The 23,287-nt window shown below is 45.2% G+C and overlaps 2 protein-coding genes across 3 annotated transcripts; both read right to left on the bottom strand.

Moving 5' to 3' along the window:
• Positions 1-1,930: 1,930 nt before the first annotated feature.
• Positions 1,931-22,596, bottom strand: LOC128298492 (GIGYF family protein Gyf). Of its 2 annotated transcripts, none has more exons than XM_053034242.1 (8): positions 22,462-22,596; positions 10,243-11,163; positions 9,993-10,148; positions 7,206-9,915; positions 4,658-7,126; positions 4,507-4,581; positions 4,267-4,421; positions 1,931-4,170 (listed from the first exon to the last, which is right to left on the bottom strand). In XM_053034242.1, the coding sequence occupies exons 2-8, from the start codon at positions 10,870-10,872 to the stop codon at positions 4,045-4,047; spliced, it is 6,321 nt and encodes a 2,106-aa protein (XP_052890202.1). In that variant the 5' UTR covers positions 10,873-11,163; positions 22,462-22,596; the 3' UTR covers positions 1,931-4,044. The 2 variants fall into 2 exon arrangements, with proteins under 2 accessions (XP_052890202.1, XP_052890201.1); XM_053034241.1 differs by lacking the exon at positions 22,462-22,596 and adding an exon at positions 21,468-21,705.
• LOC128298493 (organic cation transporter protein-like) lies at positions 14,602-16,609 on the bottom strand. Its single transcript, XM_053034243.1, has one exon. It carries the CDS (start codon positions 16,362-16,364, stop codon positions 14,625-14,627), a length of 1,740 nt encoding a protein of 579 aa, XP_052890203.1. The 5' UTR covers positions 16,365-16,609; the 3' UTR covers positions 14,602-14,624.
• Positions 22,597-23,287: the final 691 nt, after the last annotated feature.

The following is a 23,287-nucleotide window of genomic DNA, read 5'->3' as shown; positions in this document are numbered from 1 at the left end:
ATTGCAATTGCCGAACGTTTCAATTATAGCCAAATAAAAGAAATTCATTTTTTACGATTGATGTGGCCGCAGCTCGTCGAGAGGCTACTGTCAAAACTTATGCAATTTTGACAAGTCGAAGTTATTAACCTTCAAGTAGGCAACTGGATACCCGGGTATTTTTATAACTTTAATCTGCAATTACTTTTGATTCATTGCTTGCATTGACCAAAACTTTTTAATACCCTCCCAACATTTTATTTCCGATTGATGTATACATTGTAATTTTCAACAAGTAGTACGTATTTTATTTTAATTTATGTTAAACTCGATCGCTAGTGTAAGGAAGATGGATGAAACGGAAAGCATCCTTAATCTCGCTCAAACTTCCCGTCGGCTGGTACGAAATTTCATTACGAATTTCAAACCAGCTATTTTTAGATTGCGGATACCAGGAATCCACGGAATGCGGATCCACGGCAGAGGTAGCTACTAGTACAGCAATTTTGCTCAAAAACCGCCGAAAGGTATGCAATGTTTACACACCAACTTTGCATACAAACCAGCTGTTTTCAGATTTTCGATACCAGGAGAGCATGTTTTTCAAGAGGTAACACCTGGTACCAGCCGAGTACCAGGATGTTGCACAACACATGTTGCACAACACATGTTGCGCAACATATGTTGCACACCATCTGACATGCAACATATGTCGCGCAACATATGTTGCGCAACATCTGGCATGCAACATCTTACATGCAACAACTTGGGATTGCAACTTTGGTCGAAAACCGCCGAAAGGTATGCAATGTTTAAACACTAATTTTCCCGTTAATCGAGAAAAATTTCTTCGAAAACTACCAGTTTCCGAAAGTATAGTACCAGGAGAGCATCCACGGAAGAGGTAGCTCCTGGTACTGCGCCGTAAGGTATGCAATGTTTATACACAACTTTGCAACCAACTTGCAATGCAAGTTTGTTGTATGCAGTGTTGCTCAACATTGCATACGAAGTTGGGCGCCATCTTGCCCATGCAATAGGGATGGGCAAATTTATTCCACGCCTGCAGGTGTCACCTCTTGAAAAACATGCTCTCCTGGTATCGAAAATCTGAAAACAGCTGGTTTGTATGAAATTTCGTACCAGTCGATAGAAAGTTTGAGCGAGATGAAGGATACTTTCCGTTTCATCGATCTCACTAGCGATCGCTCTCACGGGTTTGATAGTATGCAATGCAATAGTAATGGGCAAATTTATTCCAAGCCTGCAGGTGTCACCTCTTAAAAACATGCTCTCCTGGTATTGGAAATCTGAAACAGCTGGTTGAGATAGAAAGAATTGTTTAGCTACGAAAACCGTTAATTGTATACGTCAAAACGTATGAAATACCTGGGTATGCCGGATACCAACTTACGTGTGTAAATTTGGTTGACAACCCTACGGTTAATCCGTTCGAATTCGATACAATTTGAAATGAAGGTATGGAACGGGTAATATGTTAGTAAAGTTTATAAGTTTAGAAAATGTAATCTAAAATAAATTTGTGTTGAATGTCTTGAGATATTTTTATCTATTGTTTATAGTTTTACAACATTATGTCATCATGGTGTACAATGATGATAATATAGTACATTTGACTTATCTTACATCTCACAATGTTTTATTGCCAACATGTTGTTGCACCTTGATATCATGGACCTTCCTCTTTTCTTAATCCATCGTCCACAGTCTTGATTTAGTGCAATTATTGAATTTCCTTGCCATGGCTAATACTATTTACGCATATTACAATAACGACAATGAAGATTTGTTGTTCAATTGACCATAATACCGTTTTCGATCATGTTTCGCAAGCTAGTACATCATGCTTTAATTAACCATTTCACAAACATCCGATCCGATGGAAGCTCGTATGTGAAGTCATTAATAACATTCAACAAAAACCATTGGGTCGTTTTGCTCCTGACACATTCTTTATTTCAGCGCAAGAAATGTACATACAAATAGAGATATTAAACAAACATAAAAACCTACAGTACGTCAACCTCACAGCAGCAGCCAGACGATGCTTCATTTGGAGGTTTTAAAACTTTTCCCCGCTCGCTAAAAAAACTCAACACTGTCAAGCGCTCAAGATGATGGAGTAGTAAGGAGAATCAATGTTTGTCAACGAACCCTAAACAGGTACTGTTCTTAGCCATGGTCATGAGTCCCAAAACAAATGAGCATTGTGAGGATTAAACTATAATCAACCGGAAGTAACGTACAAACCGAAAGGAAGCACTGCGCGCCCCGAACTCCTTTTCTTGCAATGTATGTATGCCATTGTAGGATATTCCAATTATTTATCACCTGTGTACTATGTCGCTTTTTCTTTCGTTTATTTCGCTTCATAACATTAGATGTAAATCTACACGCATGATTTTTTTTTGTTGCTTTCCTTATGCAATCCCGCGTTTCCTTCTGTCAACATAGTTGAACATGATTCCATCATCCTCTGCCTCTGGGTGGATGTCTCGCAAGAATACACCGGGGGTATTCAAATCATCTTGCGTTTCCCAAGAGCTCTTTGCGATGGAAGCACTGTATTTGTGTTTTCTCCTTACTACGCAATCATCCTTGCATCCTTGCGCTGGTTAGCTGCCCCTCTTCTATAAGTATCCGTGGGCGAGTCTGTTTATTCGGCTGAACAAGACTAATGACGATACGTAATTGAAACATATGCAGAGACGTGGCAGTGTGTATGTGTGTATGTGTGTGTAGTTTCAAACAAATCTCGTAAATTTGATTTCGATTAGCAATCATTTTCAACGATAAAGATGTCCTTTACAAGGCGCGCTAAAATAATCAACTCACTAGAACGCAAACGTCGTCGCTTTGTAGCAAAACACTTATGTAGCCATTTTATAAATTGGATTGTTTCGCTGTATCCTTCAGCATGTTTGATACAAAATTCATAGCAACAAGTATATAATTTATGTTCAACAACACCGCAAAAAATGGTTTCACGGAGGGCAGCCACTGGTTTGAAATACGGTAGAAATGCATATGCAAAACAAACTCTAGACTATATAAATTTATCTGTCGAACAAATCCTAACGAAACTATCCAAAATATAAAACCGAATACGAAAATGGACCGACAGTATTGGCGAAATTAACTGAACAAATTCAGAATTCGAAAGTGCGTTGCAGTAACAATACACAGCGAATTAAATCAAACGAGCTGCCTTTAATCGATTAATAATTGTTTAATCAGTGAATTGCTCATAATCCGTTCGATTGAGTTTCGCAAATCAACACACAATCCCAATTCTGTACACGGGAAACGTATTATGCACAAGGTTTTAAAGAAATGTAGTAAATCGTAACAAGGCAGTGCTAAGGTGCAATTTTGCCTTGGTATGATTTACGCAACTGATTGATAGACAAAAGAACGCATGGATCGATCGGTAATATACTTATTCTTCTTGTGTTTTGAATTACCCTTAAAACAGTTAACCGTCATGTGTGGGAGAGGCACGATCTAATCGAGACTTTAGCCCTAAAAATTAGACTGGGCAAAAATGGCCGATCCCGATCGGTAACATTCAGTCTGCGCAATTCGACTTTCACACGTTGCTTATACTATATTATAAACAACAACAAAAGGGGCTATTGCAAACCATTAACATTTAGCAACAGAAGTGCGAAATAAAGCTGACCTGCGTAACGAACCTTGATACATGCACTAGAGGCATGTAGACATTTCCCCGAACGATCCATGAATACTTTTGCATAATTAATACAACCGAAAAGAAAAACAACGCTTTCCGAAGCGTAGATATAAAAGAAAACCAAATCGAAAAATGGAAAACCATCTGCTCACATCTACTTTTGGGAAAGGTTGTTATTGCTACACCATCCTTTCTATTGTGTTTGGTTTAGCGTTTGTGTTTATGCACATCAACATCTGCTCTCATGTTTAGTCACACAGGTGTACATGAACCGACGCATGTTCCTGATCTTTCTCTCTCCTCTCGCCATCTCTCTATATTCTCTCTATATTCATCTCTGCATCGATCATTTAAACATTATCGCCATAGTCTCGTTCTCCAACATTCAGTCGATCCGGCGCAGCCGTTACGGAGAAGCCCAAAATGCGGCTGTCGAGTTTCATCATCTTATTTTTTTTAACTTTCTTATTTTTACCCTGAAATGCATACAAAATAGGGCAATTAATAATATTTCAAATCATCTAATCATATAACGTATCAACGAATGCACCACAGCAGCATAGAGAGCTTACCTTGGTTTCTTGGAAATCATTAGACGATGGGTTTATAGCTGGTGCCGGTTTGCACATATCGTCGATGTGGGCATTCTTTTGGCGCTGCTGATTTTTGTACTTCGAGCGTCTTTCCAGGAACTGCTTGGCAAATTCCGAACACTCTTTATTTTCTCCTATACAAATACAATTCCATCAAAGATATAGTTTAGCATCTTTCGATCCATTAGATCCCACGGAACAAAGTGGTAGTTAGCTTACCTAAGTATACACGGATGTAATCTTTCACCTCGAACGGTGATTCGATGTCCTGTAGAAATCCGACAAATGTTGGAACTGGAAAAAAAGATTATCAGCATAATCAGGATGAGCATCGCGTACAAGAGATATGACCAAAAAGGGCTATACTTACTGTCAACGTTGCTGTTTAATGAGCTCAGGGCGCGAGTACACCAATCGGTAAATTCATTGGTCGGCTCGTTCGGATGCTTCCTTTCGTCCTTACGGTCATTATTACCGCCAGTCACATTGCCATTCTTACCACCCCCAACGGATTTGCCGGCATTCGAGGAACTACTTCCCTTCGTGGCGCCCTGCTGCTGTTGTTGCTTCTGTTGCTTGGCAGCGGTCACAGTCGACGAGGAGCTCGTGGTAATGCTGCCCAACGTTTTACTTTTGCTCAAAAGTTGTTGCTGCTGCTTGCCACCAGCCCCACCACCGGTCGCGGTCACACCGGCAATAGACGACTGTTTGCGTGCATTGTTGCCGGTAGCCTTACCGGTGGCAGCAACAATTGAAGCAGCAGTTACAACGCTGGGTTGCGTGGGTTCCTCCCAGAAGCCACCGGAGCTCACGTTATTGCTAAGCCCGGAAGAGCTTCCACCTGTTCCTCCGCCCAGCAGGTTGCTCGCATCGCCAACACCATCCCCAGTCCAAGCTTTAGTTGAGTTGAAGTACAGCATGCTACTGCCGCCACGGACCTGCCACACAGCTGAGCCAGTACCAGCTGCACCAGCACCACTCAGCAGGCTAGCCAAATTGTCCTCCTTCTTGGCACCCTTTACACCACCTTGAGCTGCAATCGCAGCCACCGTCAAGCCGGACGCGTTCGCATTCTTCTCACGAGCTCGTTCGGCCGCGGCCGCCTCTTCCGCTTGTATCTCTGCCAACGGTTTCACCTTGGCCGGCATCAGGTTCTGAGCGTTCCACTTCAGCCTACCGTCTAGCAGCTGCGATTGCATCTCTAGCATCTGCTGCTGCTCCTGTTGCTCCCGCATGCTGTTCTCACGACGGGCCAAAAGCGCACGTTCGGTTTTTTGGATCTCCGTCAGGCTTAGCTTGCTATTGGCAATCTCGGCCATCGCTCCGGACCATGGTGCCGGTACAGCTTTCGGGACGGAACGTTGCTGTTGCTGCTGCTGCTGCTCTTGTATTTTCATCGCCTCACGGCGCTGGGACTCGAGCAGCTTTGCTCGCTTCTGTGCTTCCAGTTCCTCCAGCATCTTCTTCTCCTCCGCTAGCTTCCGCTTTTGCTCTTCCTGCTGTTGTTTTTTCAACTCCTTTTGGCGCTTCTTTTCCTCCATCTCCTTTTTAACGATTATAAACTCACTTTCTTCCTCGCTGGTTATCGTAACTTGACCGTTGCTATTACCGCCCGCCACAACATGATTGTTCTTTTGCTGTTTTTTCGACTTTTGATTCTGCTGCATCGACACACTTGTGGCCGTTTTGTCCTCGACAGCTTCAGCGTGATGGTTCACTTGTTGCTGCTGCTGCTGCTGCTGTTTGTTATTTTGTTTTTTACTATTACCTGACTGTTGCTGCTGCGGCAATTCTATGGCAGTGCTCTCCTTTTTTTGATTCTCTTTCACTTGTTTTTGCTGTTGTTGCTGCTGTTGCTGCAACTGCTGCTGCTGCTGCTGTTGTTGCTGCTGCTGTTGCAGTTGTTGTTGCTGCTGCAGCTGTTGTTGCTGTTGCGGTTGCTGTTGTAGTTGCAATTGTTGTTCTTGATGTTGCTGCAATTGCTGCATTTGATGCTGTTGCAGTTGCTGCTGTATATGTGGATGTTGCTGATTTTCTTGCACATGCTGCGATTGTTGCAGATGATGTTGCTTTTGTTGCGCAAGCACATTTTCTTGGTGCATCTGTTGTAATTGCTGCTGCTGTTGTTGTTGTTGTTGCAACAGTTGTTGCTGCTGTTGCTCTTTCTCCATTTGTTGTTGTTTTTCTGCCTGCTGATGATGCTTGAAGAGTGAAACTACCGATGGTGCTTGTGGTTCATTGGAAGGACCACTACCACCCAACAGCAGTGGATGATGACCAGCGAGTGCCAGATGCGACTGCTGTTGCTGCTGCATTATCGAAGCAAATGAGGCACTCGTGGGTGGCGGTAAATCGCCCCAGCCAGACCCCGCACCAACCATTGGACCCCGCGGCACTAATCCAGAAAGTCCTGTACCAGCATTTGCGGCCTGTGCTTGCCCGGCAGGCGATTGTAACCAGCCGGCGGGTGCGCCCATCATTTCACCTGCCGATTTCGACGGTGGCTGATGATTCGGAATCTGTTGCGATGCTTGCTGATTCTTATGCATTGATAATTGCATGAACAAGGACTGTAACGAATCTTCTCCACCTGGTTTACCCGCCGCCGGATGTTGTTGCTGCTGGTGTGGTTGGTTTGGTGGTTGTGGTTGCTGTGCAGGACCACCGCTACCTGAACCTAACAGTCCACCACGGTTCAGCAAAAGGTTGTTTGGTCCGAGTGGGCCCATATTTTGTCCCGCTGCTTGATGGTTGAATCCAATACCATGCATCAACTGACCGAGTGGATCGTGCCTTGCAGCAACAGCTGCTACAGTGGTCGGATCAACGTTCATGTTTCCTAAAATACAAACAAAGCCAAATTAATACACTTCTGTACCATGTACGGTCGCCGTCTTTTTCTCTCCTCCAGTACCTACCCAGCATTGGTCTTACTCCGGTTGCTTGAGATGACTGATTGAACTCTGGTAGGTGCAGTTTCAAGAATGCGCTATCGCTATGGTTGGCCGGCACCGATTTTTGCAACTGCTCCATCATAACGTGGGCTGGAGGTTGTTGCTGCGATTGAGGCCCTTGCTGTTGTTGCATTTCCCGCAACTTCAAATTTACTAGCGCATCCGGACCCGATGGTATAATACCAGCTGCCCCACCAGAAGCCCCGGCGTTGAAAATGCCACCCTGTTGCTGTTGTTGCTGATGATGTTGATTCGTTCCGGCGTTTCCACCAGGTAACGATGAGGAAGGAGATATCATGCCAATGCGTGACGGGTCTGAGTTCATCAGTTGATTCATTTGTTGCGTGATGATCATGTTTTGCTGTTCAGGCGAAAGTAGATTCCAACCTTCCGAGCTTTGGAGCTTCTGCAGCACGATATTTTGCTGACGCAAAAAATGTAGCCCAGCCACGTTGGGTCCACCGTTCGGTCCGGAACCACCAGCACTTCCGGCATGCAATGGGATCTGTTGCTGCTGCTGCTGTTGCTGTCCCGGCCCTTGGCCGGCCGATTGTTGTTGATTCGGTGAAGGCATTACGGTATTTCCATTAGCACCACCAGGACCAGTGACCGGTTTCTGCTGACCCTGGGACACCGCGTTAGGTTGTGCCTGTTGTTGTTGTGGCGAATGTTTTGTTACGTTCGCGCCACCCGATGCTTTGAACGGTTGTATGACCGCTGAGTTTAAGAACGGTATACCACCGCAAAGCGCAACCAGTGTGCCAAGCGTATTGTATACCTCATCGCATTCTCGCCGTACCGACAGCGACTCGTCGAAGTACCCGGCTCGGTACCATTCTGTCATTTCTGCCGCTTGGAACGGTCCCTGCACTTTACCCTGTGGGTCACAATAGTACCAGATGTCCGAACCACGCGGTGGAGCCGGTGGGCCCATTAGATGGTGTAGCTGTGCCATGGGATTTACGCCAGCAGCAGCAGCCGCTGCTGCTGCCATTGCGGCCCGGTTGGCGACCACCGGATCGGACAGCAGTAGCGGATTGACGCGAGAAAGATTCCCGTTTCCGAACAGTTGCTGCATTGGCTGCAGTCCTTTGAGCGGTGGAAGCATGTTTAACCCCATGTTACCGGACGCCATTGTAGCAGTAGTGCCGGATGCACCTGCCGCAGACATGCCGAAGACGGGCGATTTCCCGAGGCTACCTCCCGCACCAGCTAACCCAGCGGAGTTGGCAGCGATGGAGGAAATCACCGATGGATCACCGTCAGTCGCGAGAAACTCGTCATCCATAATCAGTTGAGCAACCATATCGTCTGCCACTTCTTGCATCCGGTCGACACTTGTGCTGGATGGTGATTTTTTCGGCTCAACACGTTTCTCGTGCTGCGGCGGCAGTTGTTGCTGCTGGGCGCGATGTTTTTGACCATCGCTGTGGTCAATATCGTTCCCTTTATCACGGTCTGCTGCGGATGTCGGCTGTTCCGTCACGGTTTTGGTGCCAGAGGCTTCGTTTGCCTTCGCCTGCCACGACGGAGAATTCTTTTGCACATCACCTTCCACCAGTGCCGCACTACTGATCGTCGATGAGACGGAAGATTCAATCGATTCGTGCGAAGAAGATATTCCTTTCCCCGAACTTGATTGAACGTTTGCCGAGTTTTCGCTCAAAGCAACTTTCTCGGGAGACGACACCGAACCCTGAGGATGGTTTCCATCTTTGCCCACTTGTCGTTTGCTTCGTGATTGCTTTTGTTGCGAATCATTGGCACCCGGTTGTTGGTTCTCATCGTCATCGTCACATTCTTTTCTATCAACCATTGATGCTTCTTCGACTCGATTACCACCACCGCCGACATGATTCATGCCTTTTCCCATCTCTCTACCTTTCGCTGTTGCTGCGGCAGTAGAGCCATCATTTCTATTTTTGCCCGCAGTATCTTCCGTTCCGTCCAGACGTGATTCGCCTCCCTGCTCCACGAGTTCACCGTCTTCGGCTCGGCGCCGAGTGTCTTTCGATCGATCATCATCCTTCGCATGATTGTGTGTCTTGTTGCCGTTTGCATCACTAGCGTTCCCACCATAGCGACTATGGACAGTACCACCAACACCACCGCCGCCGCTCTCACCATCGTTATCGGAATCATGAAATGCACCGGTAGCGTCAAAGCTGCCACCAAAATCTGACGGATTCTCGGTTGCCCACTCGGGTAGCTCATCCGTGTCCCAGTTGGGACGACGCATACCGCCCGGACCCATCGAGTGACCGGAATTCAAATCGCCAACACCGCTACCAATACCACCACCAGCCGCAAGGCGTGATTTGTAGGGTGGAATCATTCTGTCACTTCCACCACTACTGTTCAGTCCACGCCCGTCGAGCCCATGATGGGAAGTGCTGTCCTCGTCGCGCCAGCTAGTAGATCTAGTCCACTTCTCGCGCACAAGGCCTGTAATACTGCCCGGAGCGCCCCCACCGGATCGCCAATCACCAACTCCGTTACTGGTGATCCCGGCGCTTTCGTCATCCGTACGGGAACGACGCCAGCTTTCCATGGGACCGCCAGTGCGAACTGCTCGCGTTCCATACTCCTTCCTAGGGCTGGATGACGAATTATTCCACTCAGTATCGGCCCCGATACCGCCGGTTCCATTACGATCCAGCCACGGTCGTTCACCCTTGTTTGGGAGTAGATAAAAGCCAAATTTAATTATCTTCGTCGCCTAATGGCCATGCAAAACGTCGCATCACTTACTCTTCCTACGCCCCTGGATTCATCTTCGTAGAAAGAGGACGACCGTTGATAGCTGGTGTACAGTCCCCGTCCACGGCCACGACCACGATCAACCGAACCACCGCGAGCACCGCGTCCAGGAATACCAAGCGAAACACTTCTCGATGGCCAAGGGCGCTAGAAAGCCAGAGCGTATTTATAATACAAACATTAATTATCAAATTAAGCCATAGCTGGCAAGAAGAAGATCGCTAGATCCGCTTATGCTTACCCGCGATTCCGGTTCGACGATTAGTTCTTCCTCTGGACACGGTGTCAGCGCAAGCGGCGGTTGTGGTTTATCCACGAACAAACGCTTAAATTGCACCAATATTTCCGGAGTTTTAATCGTTCTCCCGTCGAACAGGGCCAACATTTCCTCGCGCCCGTAGCGAAACTCTGCCAACGGGTACCGAATAGCGGTAGAGGTGGCAACTGCTCCCGACCCGGTACCACCATTGTTAACAAGGGCGCTGCCGCCTCCACCGGAACCTCCGCCAAACGAACTATTGGATAGTCCGCTACCGCCGGTACCATTGCCGCCGCCGCCGACGCTACCACTCCCGATAGTGCTGCCACCCTGCGACAGGCTATGCTGCGAGTGATGCGACGAAGAGTGCGACGACGACGGCGACTGCGAATGATGATGCGGATGATGCTGATGATGCAATCCGACGCCGCCGCCACCACCAGCATTGTTGACGACAGTGCTGCTGCTGCTATTGTTGTTCAGCATCGTATGACTGCTGTGGTGACTGCTGCTGCTGCTGCTACTGTTCGTACTGTGATGGTTACTAGTGGGATTACTATCGGACGATACCTTGCGTAACCAGGCAGGCCCAAAGTTGATTGCGTCACCCATCCTTGCTCGGACACCGGGCGGAACGGAACACACCTGGTACAGGTCTATTAACTGTGTGCTGTTTCGTTGGACGAGCAGGCCGTTCAGCCGCAGCTAACGTTTCACCAACCGTTCCAAAATTATTCCTTGAGCAGCAGGATTCGCTCCTAGAATCTGGAGGTTCTGGACTTGTTCAGCCAATTTCCGATAGCAACGGAAAACACTGCGTGTGCGTGCTTCTTTCCGGGGCGGGATTGGTGTGGCCGGGGAGATTTTCTTTCACCAGCTACTTTTTGATTGCAGAACCGTCAGCTTCCAATTGTTATACATCCGAAAAAGAGAGAGAGAGAGAAAAAAATACACAATAAGCTATCAAACATGTAACACACAGTGTAAAATTCTCAATCAGAATCGATTAACGTTAGAACGTATCAAAACTAGCACCGCAACGCCAACCAATCCAGCTGATCGCATTTCTCCTTCCGCGATGATTAATTTCGTAATCAAAAGAACCCCACATTTGACGGCACCCTGGCGAACAGTTGGTAGCCGCCGCCTGCAGCCAAATGGCTAGACATAAACTCGACATAAATTAGTAAAACACTGCCGTCCGTCCCTCCGATTACTCCGACGTTCGATTCCTTCGCGACCAAATCAATTGAATGCAATTGTAAACATTAACTTACGATCGCGTGATCGTGGCGCCTTAATAGAAAAAGCACACACACAGTTTCGGTCCACGCGCCTCGTGTATCGCATCAATCTCCATTGTTTGAGGTCACATATATGAAAAACGGTGCAGCTATAGGGGTTACGTCGAGTAGAGGTTGTGTATTTATTTCCATGTTTACTATTTTAATTCACACAAACGAAAACAATTTCATGATGCATATGTTTGTCGCTTGTGTATATATAATTTGGTCATTATTTTATATGATTCTTTACACGACAATTTTCTTGTACAGCGTGATAGTTATGAAAAATTGTAATGATTAAATGATTTTTTGTTCAAACTAGTTTTGTCACTCTGATGTCTGAATTATTCCATTTATGATTCTGTAAAGAAAACAAGCAACAACTTTCCCTCTCTCACACTCCGACGTGCGCATCTTTTAACTTACGTATAAAAAAAAACTAAGCTAGGGAAGCTTAAAAACAATGATAAAACTTTCAACACACTATTGTTTAAGACGAACTGAAGTACTAATTCCACTTGCGAAAACCCTACTCCATGCATATCAACGTAGAATCCTTACATACGACACTAGGTGAACGGTTCGATATCGTTTCGCAGCTGTTTTACTTGTACCTGTTGCCAATGTCTGATACGAATCAAATAATGAATTGCCTTATCGAACCCTATTATTCACCCCATGGGTTCCCCATGATTGAGTGGACCAGCAGCTAAACAAATGTAAAGGCGTCTAGTAATTTCGCGATAAAGCTACTTCTTGTGGAGCCTTGAGAGCAGACTCATTAATTCATACACACTCTATTAAAGAAATAAAGTTTTGTTTTAAAGACTTTGCATGCGAAACTCCTAGTTGCATGGATTGTTCAGTCATTCACTGCTCGATCTTGCCATAAACTCCTAATTTTGAGATGCTTTTACTTAGCGCTATGGAATGTATTATCGTATTGAGTTTCTTACACTATTTGCCCTGCATTTAAGAATAATTCCCATTGTTTGGTAGCAAATTACACAAAACACATATTCCAACGACCGGAAATACCAGAACTCATCTCAGTCATGGGACTGCTCCCAGCAACAAAGCCTCTTTATGATAAATCATTTACTTGTTCCGGGTGTTTCTGTTCTAGCGCGATCTTGCGCTATCGGTTCAGTGTCATCTGTGCATTGTGTTATAGTTGTACAGCTGTATTTTAAGACAGAAATATCTTGCCGTGACGGGCACTTCCTACATTCGCATAATGAATTCTCATTAGTTGGCCCCACAGCTACTGTGTCGATGTTGACCCTTTACAGCTCTTTTTCTGTACCGTATTTGAACCCTAATCTTGTCCAGTTGTACATCATAGAAAATACATTACACGCACTAAAACCCATTAGACCCATTTCCGAGACTTTCCCCAGTACCAACATTGAACCGTATGTTTTGTGGACAACAGCAAAAGTGCTACAAATCCTTCAAGCACATTCTTCAGCCGTGGTACAAAAATAGTTTTCTCGAATTATGTCAACCACACACATGGTCACACGTTAGGTCACGTGAAAAAACGCGTCTGCTCTCCTAAAACCAATCATCCGCTAAGCGCTAAGAAGATCAAACCGATGTACGTATACAGGGCCACATGTTCATTTCCTGAGCGTGTGTATAAAAGCGCAGATCAATGCGTTCTTTTCATATGTAATCGTTTTACAGCCGGCAAAAACGTGTGTACGCAATCACTTACGAATGCTGCACTTCCTAAGAAACACATCTGGCACAACGCGTTAAAAAAAACTTCATTTTACCAACTTCTTATGATTTAAAAACATTGCCTCTTTAAATTATCTTGGATCATCAGTAATGCCAGAGTGTACTAAAAATAAAACAAACACACGGGCGATCGATTCGAGGATCGTGCGTTAGAATTGAAATTGTGAACTACTACTGTTGTGATCAGTGCAGCATTTGAAGGGACTCTATTATCGGTAGAATGACTTAAGGCAATCTTGCAGCAAGCAATCAAGCGGTGATAAGCAATCTTGTGGTATTAATGAAATACAGTACAAATATGCCTAATGCGTGTGTCATGGTAGAAATAATTTGTACGTGTTCGAGGCCACAATGTGTTACCGATTGAAAATATAACTACAATTGCTTATTGAATTAAAACATCAAGTTAAACCATCCCCAAAAAAATGTTATTGATTAAGCCACGTCGAAACCGCATGTCTAAAATAGCAGCGCCCTTATTTTAGGCCATCGAAGCCTTACAAAAACACAGTTGACATATATTATCCTCCATGTCATGACGTAACTTGCATTAATGACAATAGCTGGTCACATTTTGCCAATCCTGATATTACCAGAAAGTAAGCATTTACAAAGAAGTTTGCCTCAAAAATGCGTGCCTCAAAACGAGCAAGATAAACTATCATAAAAAATATTCAATCTCAACAGTTCAACACACACACACAACGCAGGGTAAAACTGAACATAAGTTACTGCCATTTCTTTATGATAAAACCTCCAAACCAGCTTTCATGGTTCACTCTGTCCATCCAACAAAGGGAATTATTACCGAAATCTTTCCATCCTAATTATGAATTATGAACGATTACAGCAAAAGGATGCAACAACACCACCACCACACTTCTGGAATGTAAGTCCTGCTGTGAGTCCGCGAAGATCACCGCAAAATAAGGGTAGATAATAAGCACGGTAAGGTGATGCGTTGCACAGCAAAAAAAGAAGAAAAAGGGTTTTGTGGGAACATCGCATGATGCCCGGCATAAAAAACCCCTTGAGACGTTCATTATTAGCTTCAACATTTGCGCTTAAGCTACCTTCAAAATAATGTTCAACTTCTTCCTGTTTAAGCTCTTGTTCTTGTACACCTTTGCAGCGCAGCAGCAATTCATTGTTCGTCGATAAGAGATCTCTTACCGTTCAATTTTTGCGTTTCTACTTATCAGATACGTGTGTCTAACCTTCTACATGAATTGTTATGTCGTTCGATTCTTACGATAGTTATGTTTTTAGGGGTTACGTTTGTCCATTACTTGATTACTTCGTTCAACTACTATAACCTGACATTCTAATGTTTCAATACTTTTGCTTCGCTTCCTCTCCTTTCAATGCATCTGCAGCCGTATCTTCACCCTCCGCCGGTTCCGGTTTACTAAGCACTTGCAGTTCTTCCGCTGTACGTTCGACGTCACGATCAGCACCACCGACGGTTCCAGCGTCTCCGTCCGGTATCGTTTTCTGTTTACCAAAGTTTTCCCCGTCCGCTATCGTTTCCGGCAGCTTTTGGTTGTGCGTTTCCGGTAGCAACAGTGACAGCACGCCGCCGACGAATGCAAGCGCACCGAAGATGAGCAGCGGCAACGGTTGCCAGTAGTCACCGAGCAGGTTGAAGTACGGTGCCAGTATGCCACCGACACGGGCACTCGTGGACGATGCGCCAAGTGCCACGTTACGGATAACCGTCGGGAACTGTTCGGCCGAGAACACGTACACCGTACCGTAGCTCGAGGTAATGGCCATCTTGCCCAGCATTGCCAGCACCACGATTAGCCACTGCTGCGACGAAGGTACGATCATCGTGGTCAGGAGCATCGTGCCCGCGAGGATCATGCAACCGCACAGGATCGTCCGCCGACCCCAGCGGTTGAGTGTGAGCAGCAGGAACGAGTAGGCCGGGATCTCTACCGCCCCACTGATGACAAAGTTAAGCAACGGATTGCCGCCGAGATTGTTCGTGTTCCAGGACAGTCCGTAGTACGTGAGACTGTTCACGAACCAGTCGAAAAAGATGAGCAGCGCTTTGCGGCGCAAGTTGGGATACTTGAAGATATCCAGCAGCGAAGGTTTCGGCTCGTTCGTATCATCCTGCTGCTGGACTTTGTCTTCCTCCAGTAGCTTGTCGAGTGCTTCCTGCGGTACCGTCAGCTTATTGCTGCGAGCAGCCTTCTCGATCAACGTGATCGCCTCCGTTGGGCGCCCATTCGATAGCAACCATCTGGCCGATTCCGGGATGAACCACCAGTAGCACAGGAACAGCACACCGGGTACCGTTAATGCTATTTGAAGCATGCGCCAGTCGTGAATGAAGTACGCGAAACCGGCCGTCAGCATGTATCCGACGGAGAAGAACATCATACACACAACACCGGCATACAGACGATCGCTTGGGCCCACCATTTCCATGGCGATTACGTACGCCACCAAAAAGACACCGGACGTGGTCGCCCCCACTACCATGCGGGCCAGCGTGTACGTGAAGAATTCGGGCGCAATGCCTGCCAGCACGCCAAAGATCACCTGCAGCACGAGCGAGGCAAAGAAGATTGGCTTCCGGCCGTACTTGTCCGAGAGATAGCCGAATCCAATGCTGCCCAGCATTACGCCGACCATGAACAGCGAGTCGGCCGATGCACGGAGCCAGCTACGATCGCACACCATGTCCCATTCGGTGACGGTGCTGCTTTCGAACTTGCTGCGATCGTACACCCAGCGATCGCACGGACGCACGCCGGCCGCAGGCGTTCCACTGGCCCAGTATGCATCGGTAAAGTTCGCATCGAGATAGTTGCACGTGGAGTACTTGTCCGTTAGCGTATCGATCGGGTAGGCCATGGATAGTCGGTCGTTCGGCAATGGGTAGGAAGCATTCGCTAGCTCGTACGGTAGCCGGCACCGGTAGTCTGGTGCCGCGAGAAGAAACACACCGGCCAACTTGTGGAATGCACAGGAGATTGCCGGCAGACATAGCAACACGTAGATACGCCGCTGGTACCGTCCGAAACCGCCGAGGTATTGTAAAATGTCATCGTAGGCCATTTTTAGTGCCGTCCCCGGTATGTTTTGATGATGTCAAATTTGGCGTCGTTCTATGCTTCCGGCAGAATATTCTCTCGCCACAGCACGGTTCGTCTCTCGCTCGCTATCGATTCTCTCTCTCTCTCTCTCTCCGTGGATTCACAAAATTATGCTACGAAAGCACGTTTTACGGTGCGTTTTTCCGGCTTTCCTTACTGACCGGTCACAGTTTGTGCGCAGCTGCACGAGTCAGTCACTGACTTGGGGCTTTTCCGGCCTTATATCTTGTTCACCGTACCGCACACATGAGGTGATTTTCTTCATCCAAATTTCTCTTGCTCAATGTAAAAGGGCATATGGTGGCGAGTTGCTGTGAGGAAAATGCATTCAGGCGTGTCTCTCCGTTGCCACCATTCCATATCACGCCACCTCGTTGGAGTGGCTGCGATTTTCGCGAATGCGTGTGAAAGTTTTTTTTTTTCTTGTATCCTAGTCCGTCACTTCCTCTGGTGCCACACAAAAACGAAACTACAACTACTTGCTCGTTGTTTGTGGTTAAATATCAGCGCTAATGGACTCTCCCGTGTCGGAGACCAGGTGTAACGGGTGACGAGCACTGCTGGCACTGGTTCTTCTTGTTTTTTTTTTGTAATCTATTTTATAATTACACCAAGCTAATGCCGTTCGTAGTTTGTGGTGGCATTTGTTGCCGAATCAGACAGAAAACGTGTCTCGGTTTGCTAATGAACTGTGAGTGCCGCAGACGACTTCCTCAGGGCAAGAATTCGATAGATTTCTCCTCTATTTCTGCCGATCGCTCACAGTTCACAACTGATGTTAAATCTGGGCTCCTCGCGTAACACAGCACGGCACAAATCTGTTCAACAGTTTCTTATCTCCCGTCGAACACTGATATTGATGTAGAGTGTAAAACTTGGCAGGGGGCACACACATCAACTATCGGTCGATGATTTGGTCCAAGCCTGACTGACTGCCTGACCGTACAAACCATGCGATCCCACACGAGTGCGGTAGTTTCGCCGCGTGTTACTGCAATGCCACGGGAAAACTCACAACTGGCCCTGCCTGCTTGAAGCAGGCATCATCCCCTATCTTTTCTCGTGCTATTGAGAGCGAACCTCTTTTTACAATGATGAGAGAAAATGAGAGAATTGGTTGAAACGGCCACGACTACTACACACACCAGAAAGCGCGTAGAATTTCGTAAGGGTGGCGCAACGTCAACGTATCCCGATACCACCCCAGGGTACACTGCTACACTGCTCCGCGGTGCGCGGATCCACCGTCCGCAATGGCGCGCCGCAACCAATACACGTTAACGTATCGCAAACGTTAAGGCCCCGCGTTAATGTACGCGCCGCTACAGTTCAACCCTGCCATAAGGGTTGATTTTGTTTCTACCCATCATGCTCGTATTTCTTCCCTAGTAAGAGAACAAAGAGAAGAAAGAGAAGACAACGCAATCCCATTCTTGCGCGTTATGTCTACTTCCATCTTTTGACAGAGTTCGCCCGCCAAGGAAAGCGTGGCAAACGGGGGGCACACCGCGCAAAAGGTGAGAATGTGGTGATAATCTATCAGAAGATATGACGAATTGTGGAGCTTCTCAAACCGGTTAAAAGTTTGTTGATTCTTCAAACACCCCATCATAATCCAGAAGTAAAACCCAGACAGTGTCGAAGGCACGACAGACACAGACACAGTGCGGTAAGTATTTGCGCAATCGATTTCCTTCTAGCGCCACATAGGTTCTCTCCAATGTCTATGCACAACCTCAGGGAATAGCAATTCATGTTTCACGCGCGCAACTTGAGGGTGGACGAAGGCGATAAAATTAAGATTAATAACTCTCCAATATTCACCCTAAATGACACAAAACAAATTACCATAAACGATTAAACTACAAAGTATTCCATAGAGTAAATGATAATGGCGCTACATTATGCAATGTACCACCTTTCTGGAGGTTAATGTTCTGAATATTCCTTGACTATTCAAATCCTTTATCGGTACTGTTGTATGTCACTAAAATCGCAAACTGATATCGATTGGCAGACTCCTACAGCAGGCCATACCCGCGAAGCAGTTGTAACACCGGATATGTAAGTATGCATTACCGAGAAAGACCGGCAGCACCGGCAGCAAATCCACCGCCGGAAAATATCTGTTTTTAAACATTAAGAATCATTTGATCTTTTGTTTACATCGCCGGAAGTTTTTGTTTGAGTCGATAGATCTTTTGATCTCGACGTTTTGCTTAGTACCACACAGCTTATGAATCATATCGTTTCTGGACTGGCAAAAATTTGATTATCCAGCAGCAACGTTGTAAACATATATCGAGTAGGTGATCGTGCCCCCATCATGTAAATAGTGAAACCAAAGAAAAAAGGAAAAAGAAAACAATTCTCTTATCCTTTATCATAGATTTGAAATATACTTTGGGATAAATTTCAATAATATTGCTAAGCCCTGAAGTCCGAATGACGAACCCTACATTAAAGAACGTTACCTCTCTCTTACTGATACCGTGTATGTCTCCATTCTCGAGAGCTATTTAGTCATATGCGAAACATAGAATCTTTGTCTCATTGGCCTAAAAACATGGGCGCTAATGGGCCTGATTCTGATTCTTGCTATACATATCCTAATATACATATCCTAATATTTGAAACTTACTTCAACCTAGTACAGTCTTAGTAGTTATTAGGCATATTTGTACTTGATAATTGTTTGTAAGAACTACTTATGTGTAGATCTTTTTTAAAAAGAATTTTTAACATTTGAACATCGCAATAGTTGTTCCATTAATCAAACAGCAAGAAAATTACATTTCAGGCCGCGATAATTTGTTACTCAAGTAACTTCCGGATCCTGGGTGTATACAGTGAAAAGCAAATGCTCCCCTTTCTGGTCTGACATTGGCATACACAACATAACACAACGTAGATATTGATTTTTAGGGTAAAACCACGTGTTAAAGCTATTGTGTGTTTGACTTTGAAACGAACAACCTTATCAAACTCACTACCCTCATATCGGTAATCTATTTTCCCACTAAACAAGAAAATGTAAACATTAGATAGATAGACAAAGATTCAGGATGGATCTATTCCTTGCTTTGTTGTCACACAAACAAAACGGGTTGCAGATTCACGCAACAATTCCTTTGTACATATACTTACGGCAGGCAATGCAAATAACAGCGTGCAAACGTAACACTAGTCTCAAAATATGTCAATTGTTCGACAAATAGTGCTTTCTGAAGCTGTCAAAAAATGTTTTTGCTTAGGCAAGGGGATCCCTTTCTTTACGCGATACGCGGCCATGCATTCGGGAGACGTTTGGTCACACGCACACCACTAGCATATCACAAGCGTTTACAACATCCAGTTGAATTGTTCGAATCAGCTGGGCTACCAAGTATGGCAGCACGCTCTCTACATTACCGTTGCACAATACGGCAAACAATTATTTTACAAATCAATTGTTTTTCATCACCGTTTAACAGAAAATACTTCTATGAATATTACGTCACAAATCCAAAGCAAACAAACAGCATTCCTCTCCAATTGATTTCTAACAATATGTCAATACTAAACTTTGAAAACTATTAAGTTAATTTTTTAGCGACGATTGTTATGATTAATCGTGTATTGGATTATATAAACCTAATTAGTGTAATTGTGTTAAAAGCGACCTATGAACAATATCAATTATGTTTGATTATACGACATAAACACCACACGATTGCACGATACGAATCAGTATGGAAACGATCAACTTGATTTCACGAAGAAGCTAACCTTTTTTGTACAAACTTCACAAATAAATACCCTGCTGTGCTCGTTTCAGTATCATAATATACTTTACATATCGGTCGCGATTACACGACGAAAATGTCCTGCTGCTTCATACGATTCGATTCTAGACAAATTCGATACTACATTCTCTAACATCTGGGGCAGCTTAACGATACGAGTTGTTTAAAAATAGAACGCCGCCGCCAATGGTGGAACACCGTCGTGAAGCTGCAATGAAGGGATATACGATGCGGTCTCTACTCAGCCCGGAGCCACACGCATGGGAACAGAAGCACGGGCAAAACCGCTCCCGTTTTACGGAACATTCATTCGAGTCACGCGAGTGAGATGTTTTTGCATTACACATCCCACGGTTTGTCGAAAGTTGGCACAGATTGATATCATAATTCACTGTGACGTCACGCAAACTGTCAAAGCTTCATCCACGTCCGCGTTAACCGGAACCCAAAAGTTTAAGAACGAAGAACTAAACAGCTGGCCATGTTCAGGCGTAATTCAGAAGCATTAACCGTACGCGCTGAACACGTTATTTCCTTGCCCATTGTAAACATACTCTCTTCCATGCCTGAACGCTTGTATGGTAAAACCGCAAACACAGCTTTCGTAACTGGACGGTAAGTTTGACGTTTGACTCACCTAAAATGACAGAAGAAAGAAACATTGATGAGAAGAGGAGAAAAACGAATCGCCGTGACAGATTATCTGAGGTTATGTGTTAGGCCACTGTTTTACAGGCTCTGGGTGATATTTCCTGACTCATAACCATATGCAAATATGATTTAACTCGCCAAAACAATGTACACACACGTGGGGCAAACAATACGATTTCGTGGCAGCCAAAGAAACCTGGGCTCATATTTGTAGAAACCATTTGGCAAGACACATTGATAGAACGTTGGTGTTGGTGGAGGAACTGCTTTGGCAAGCAGCACGCAACATAAATCGAAAAACAGTCTATTTGTCCCAGCAGCAAATCGTACTATAGTCACAGAATTTCTTCGCTTGATGAATAGCTACGGAGCGTTTAGAAGTGCCTTGAAAACTTCCGGTACGCAAGCTACTTTACGGTTTTTGGCATAATTTAACAACATTGACAGTCCACTCCAACACACACACGCACACCCGTTACGACTTTCTGTGTGGCTGCATATGCCGAAATTGCAACGTAGTACGTAGTCTTCCTGAATATGGTCTACGCAAACACGGTCTTTCTTCCTTGCCTTAACACACTATTCCCGTACATTCCGTCAATTCTTTTTAACTCACTCCGCATACGTACCTTTAAACCGCCCCGATCTTCTCCCGTGTTCAACCGATGAGGATTGGGGCTAGGAAAAAGTCGGAGCTCTCGGGTTTCTGCACGGTTATTTACCGTCACTTTTTCTTTCACCACACAATTAACTACACCACGACGAATTTCCTGATTTCCGCTAATGCAGTATCGTTATTGAGAAAACGGAATTATACTAGGAAACGAAATCGCGACCACGATGGGACAAAACGACAAACGACGACGACGGACAACGATGATGGCTACCACGAATGGATGAAGAAAGAGAATGGATTCACTATTTGCTGGCTCTTCGGACTGCTTCACACTTTTCCCTTTCGGAGCGCTATAGCGATTCCACACACACACACTCGCAAACACACGCTGTTGCAAACGCACACCAACGCAACTCAACAGCGAAAAACACAACACATTCACCACCAACAACGCGGAGATGGACTGCTGCACACGTCGCTAGCACGCACACCAGCACACTCGCTGATGTTGCCCACTCTCTCAGTACACCAACACTACAGCGCTGTATGCTTTACCTACGTTTTCGTCGAACCACATGCTGAACTGCTGCTGCACTTCGTTTGCTTTTGACAGATTTTTTTGCTCGCTCCTTCTCCTTCGCATTTATGCAGTACTCTTTTCGTTGCGTTGTACTTTTTGGTAACTTTACCGTTTCAAAGCAACGAAACAACGATGTACCCTTGCACTCAACGTCGATATACGAAATAAACAAGCGAATCCGACTTTTCTCCGTATTTCATTACAAACAGCTCTGCGACAGATTACGCAGCCGAGCGTGTTCCACACGTGTGTAACGCAAAACCGCACAATTATGTAGCGCTTTTTGCGTGTTACCTTTATAGGAACTCAATTGGAATAGACGTTATGCTGCTGCGTGTGATGTGATCTTTTTTTATCTAAATATCCCAAGACAAAATTTTTCCCACTCTCTCTCTCACACACACACATTCACTATCGGAATACTCACCCAGTAACTGAACAGCTACTGGAACCGGAACTACGTGTTTCGCAAATTCCTGCAGCCGTGTTTTCGCAAAGTGCTCCCAGGGATCTTTCCGTCGCTATTTGCTGCCTTGCGTACAATCGCGATGCGATTCCTGGTAGCGTACTTGCCCCCAAGAAACAGGGGAATCGGTTTCGTTCCGCAACAGTCGGATAACGAACGTCTTCCTTCCGTATCGTATTGCTTGAAAATTCCGTTTGTTTGCACACAGGAATAAAATTGAAATTATGCGCGTTTGATTATGCGAGAGCAGAAAATATCGCCGCCGATTCCGACAACAAAAACACCCAGAATGAAAAGCTGCTGCATGCTAAAGCACGGATTACACAACGAATCGTGAGGTTGTACTGTCAGGGACAGAACGAAATTCGACGATATTCATGTGTTTAGAATACTTTCCTAGGGGAAAGACTTAACTCAATATTAGAGTATACTAAAACGTATATTTTATAAATATACACATTTGTTCATATTGTGTTTTCTCATATTAATAGAGCTTTTTGTAGTTTATGCTTGTTTCCAATACTTCATGTTGTGTGCCATCCGTACTTATAGAAAGCCGGAGAGAAAATGACAGCTGGAGGTTGTCATTTTGGAATCGGCTTTGTTATGAAAACAGACATTGGATCCCTCTTTTGTTTTGTGAGCATTTTTACAAATTAAGCAGAAAATTACTCAACATTTTCTATGAACTTGTAGCTGTAGCTGTCGAACCTGAATCATGTCCAACGATAGAGCTCCTTTGAATAAAAAGGAACCGGTAATATCCTCCAAAGTTCGCACCGACATT

The sequence above is a fragment of the Anopheles moucheti genome, chromosome 2, assembly GCF_943734755.1.
Source record: "Anopheles moucheti chromosome 2, idAnoMoucSN_F20_07, whole genome shotgun sequence".
NCBI lineage: Eukaryota > Metazoa > Arthropoda > Insecta > Diptera > Culicidae > Anopheles > Anopheles moucheti.
Note: the sequence above shows the minus strand (reverse complement) of the source record. Positions and strands in the feature narration are given on the sequence as shown.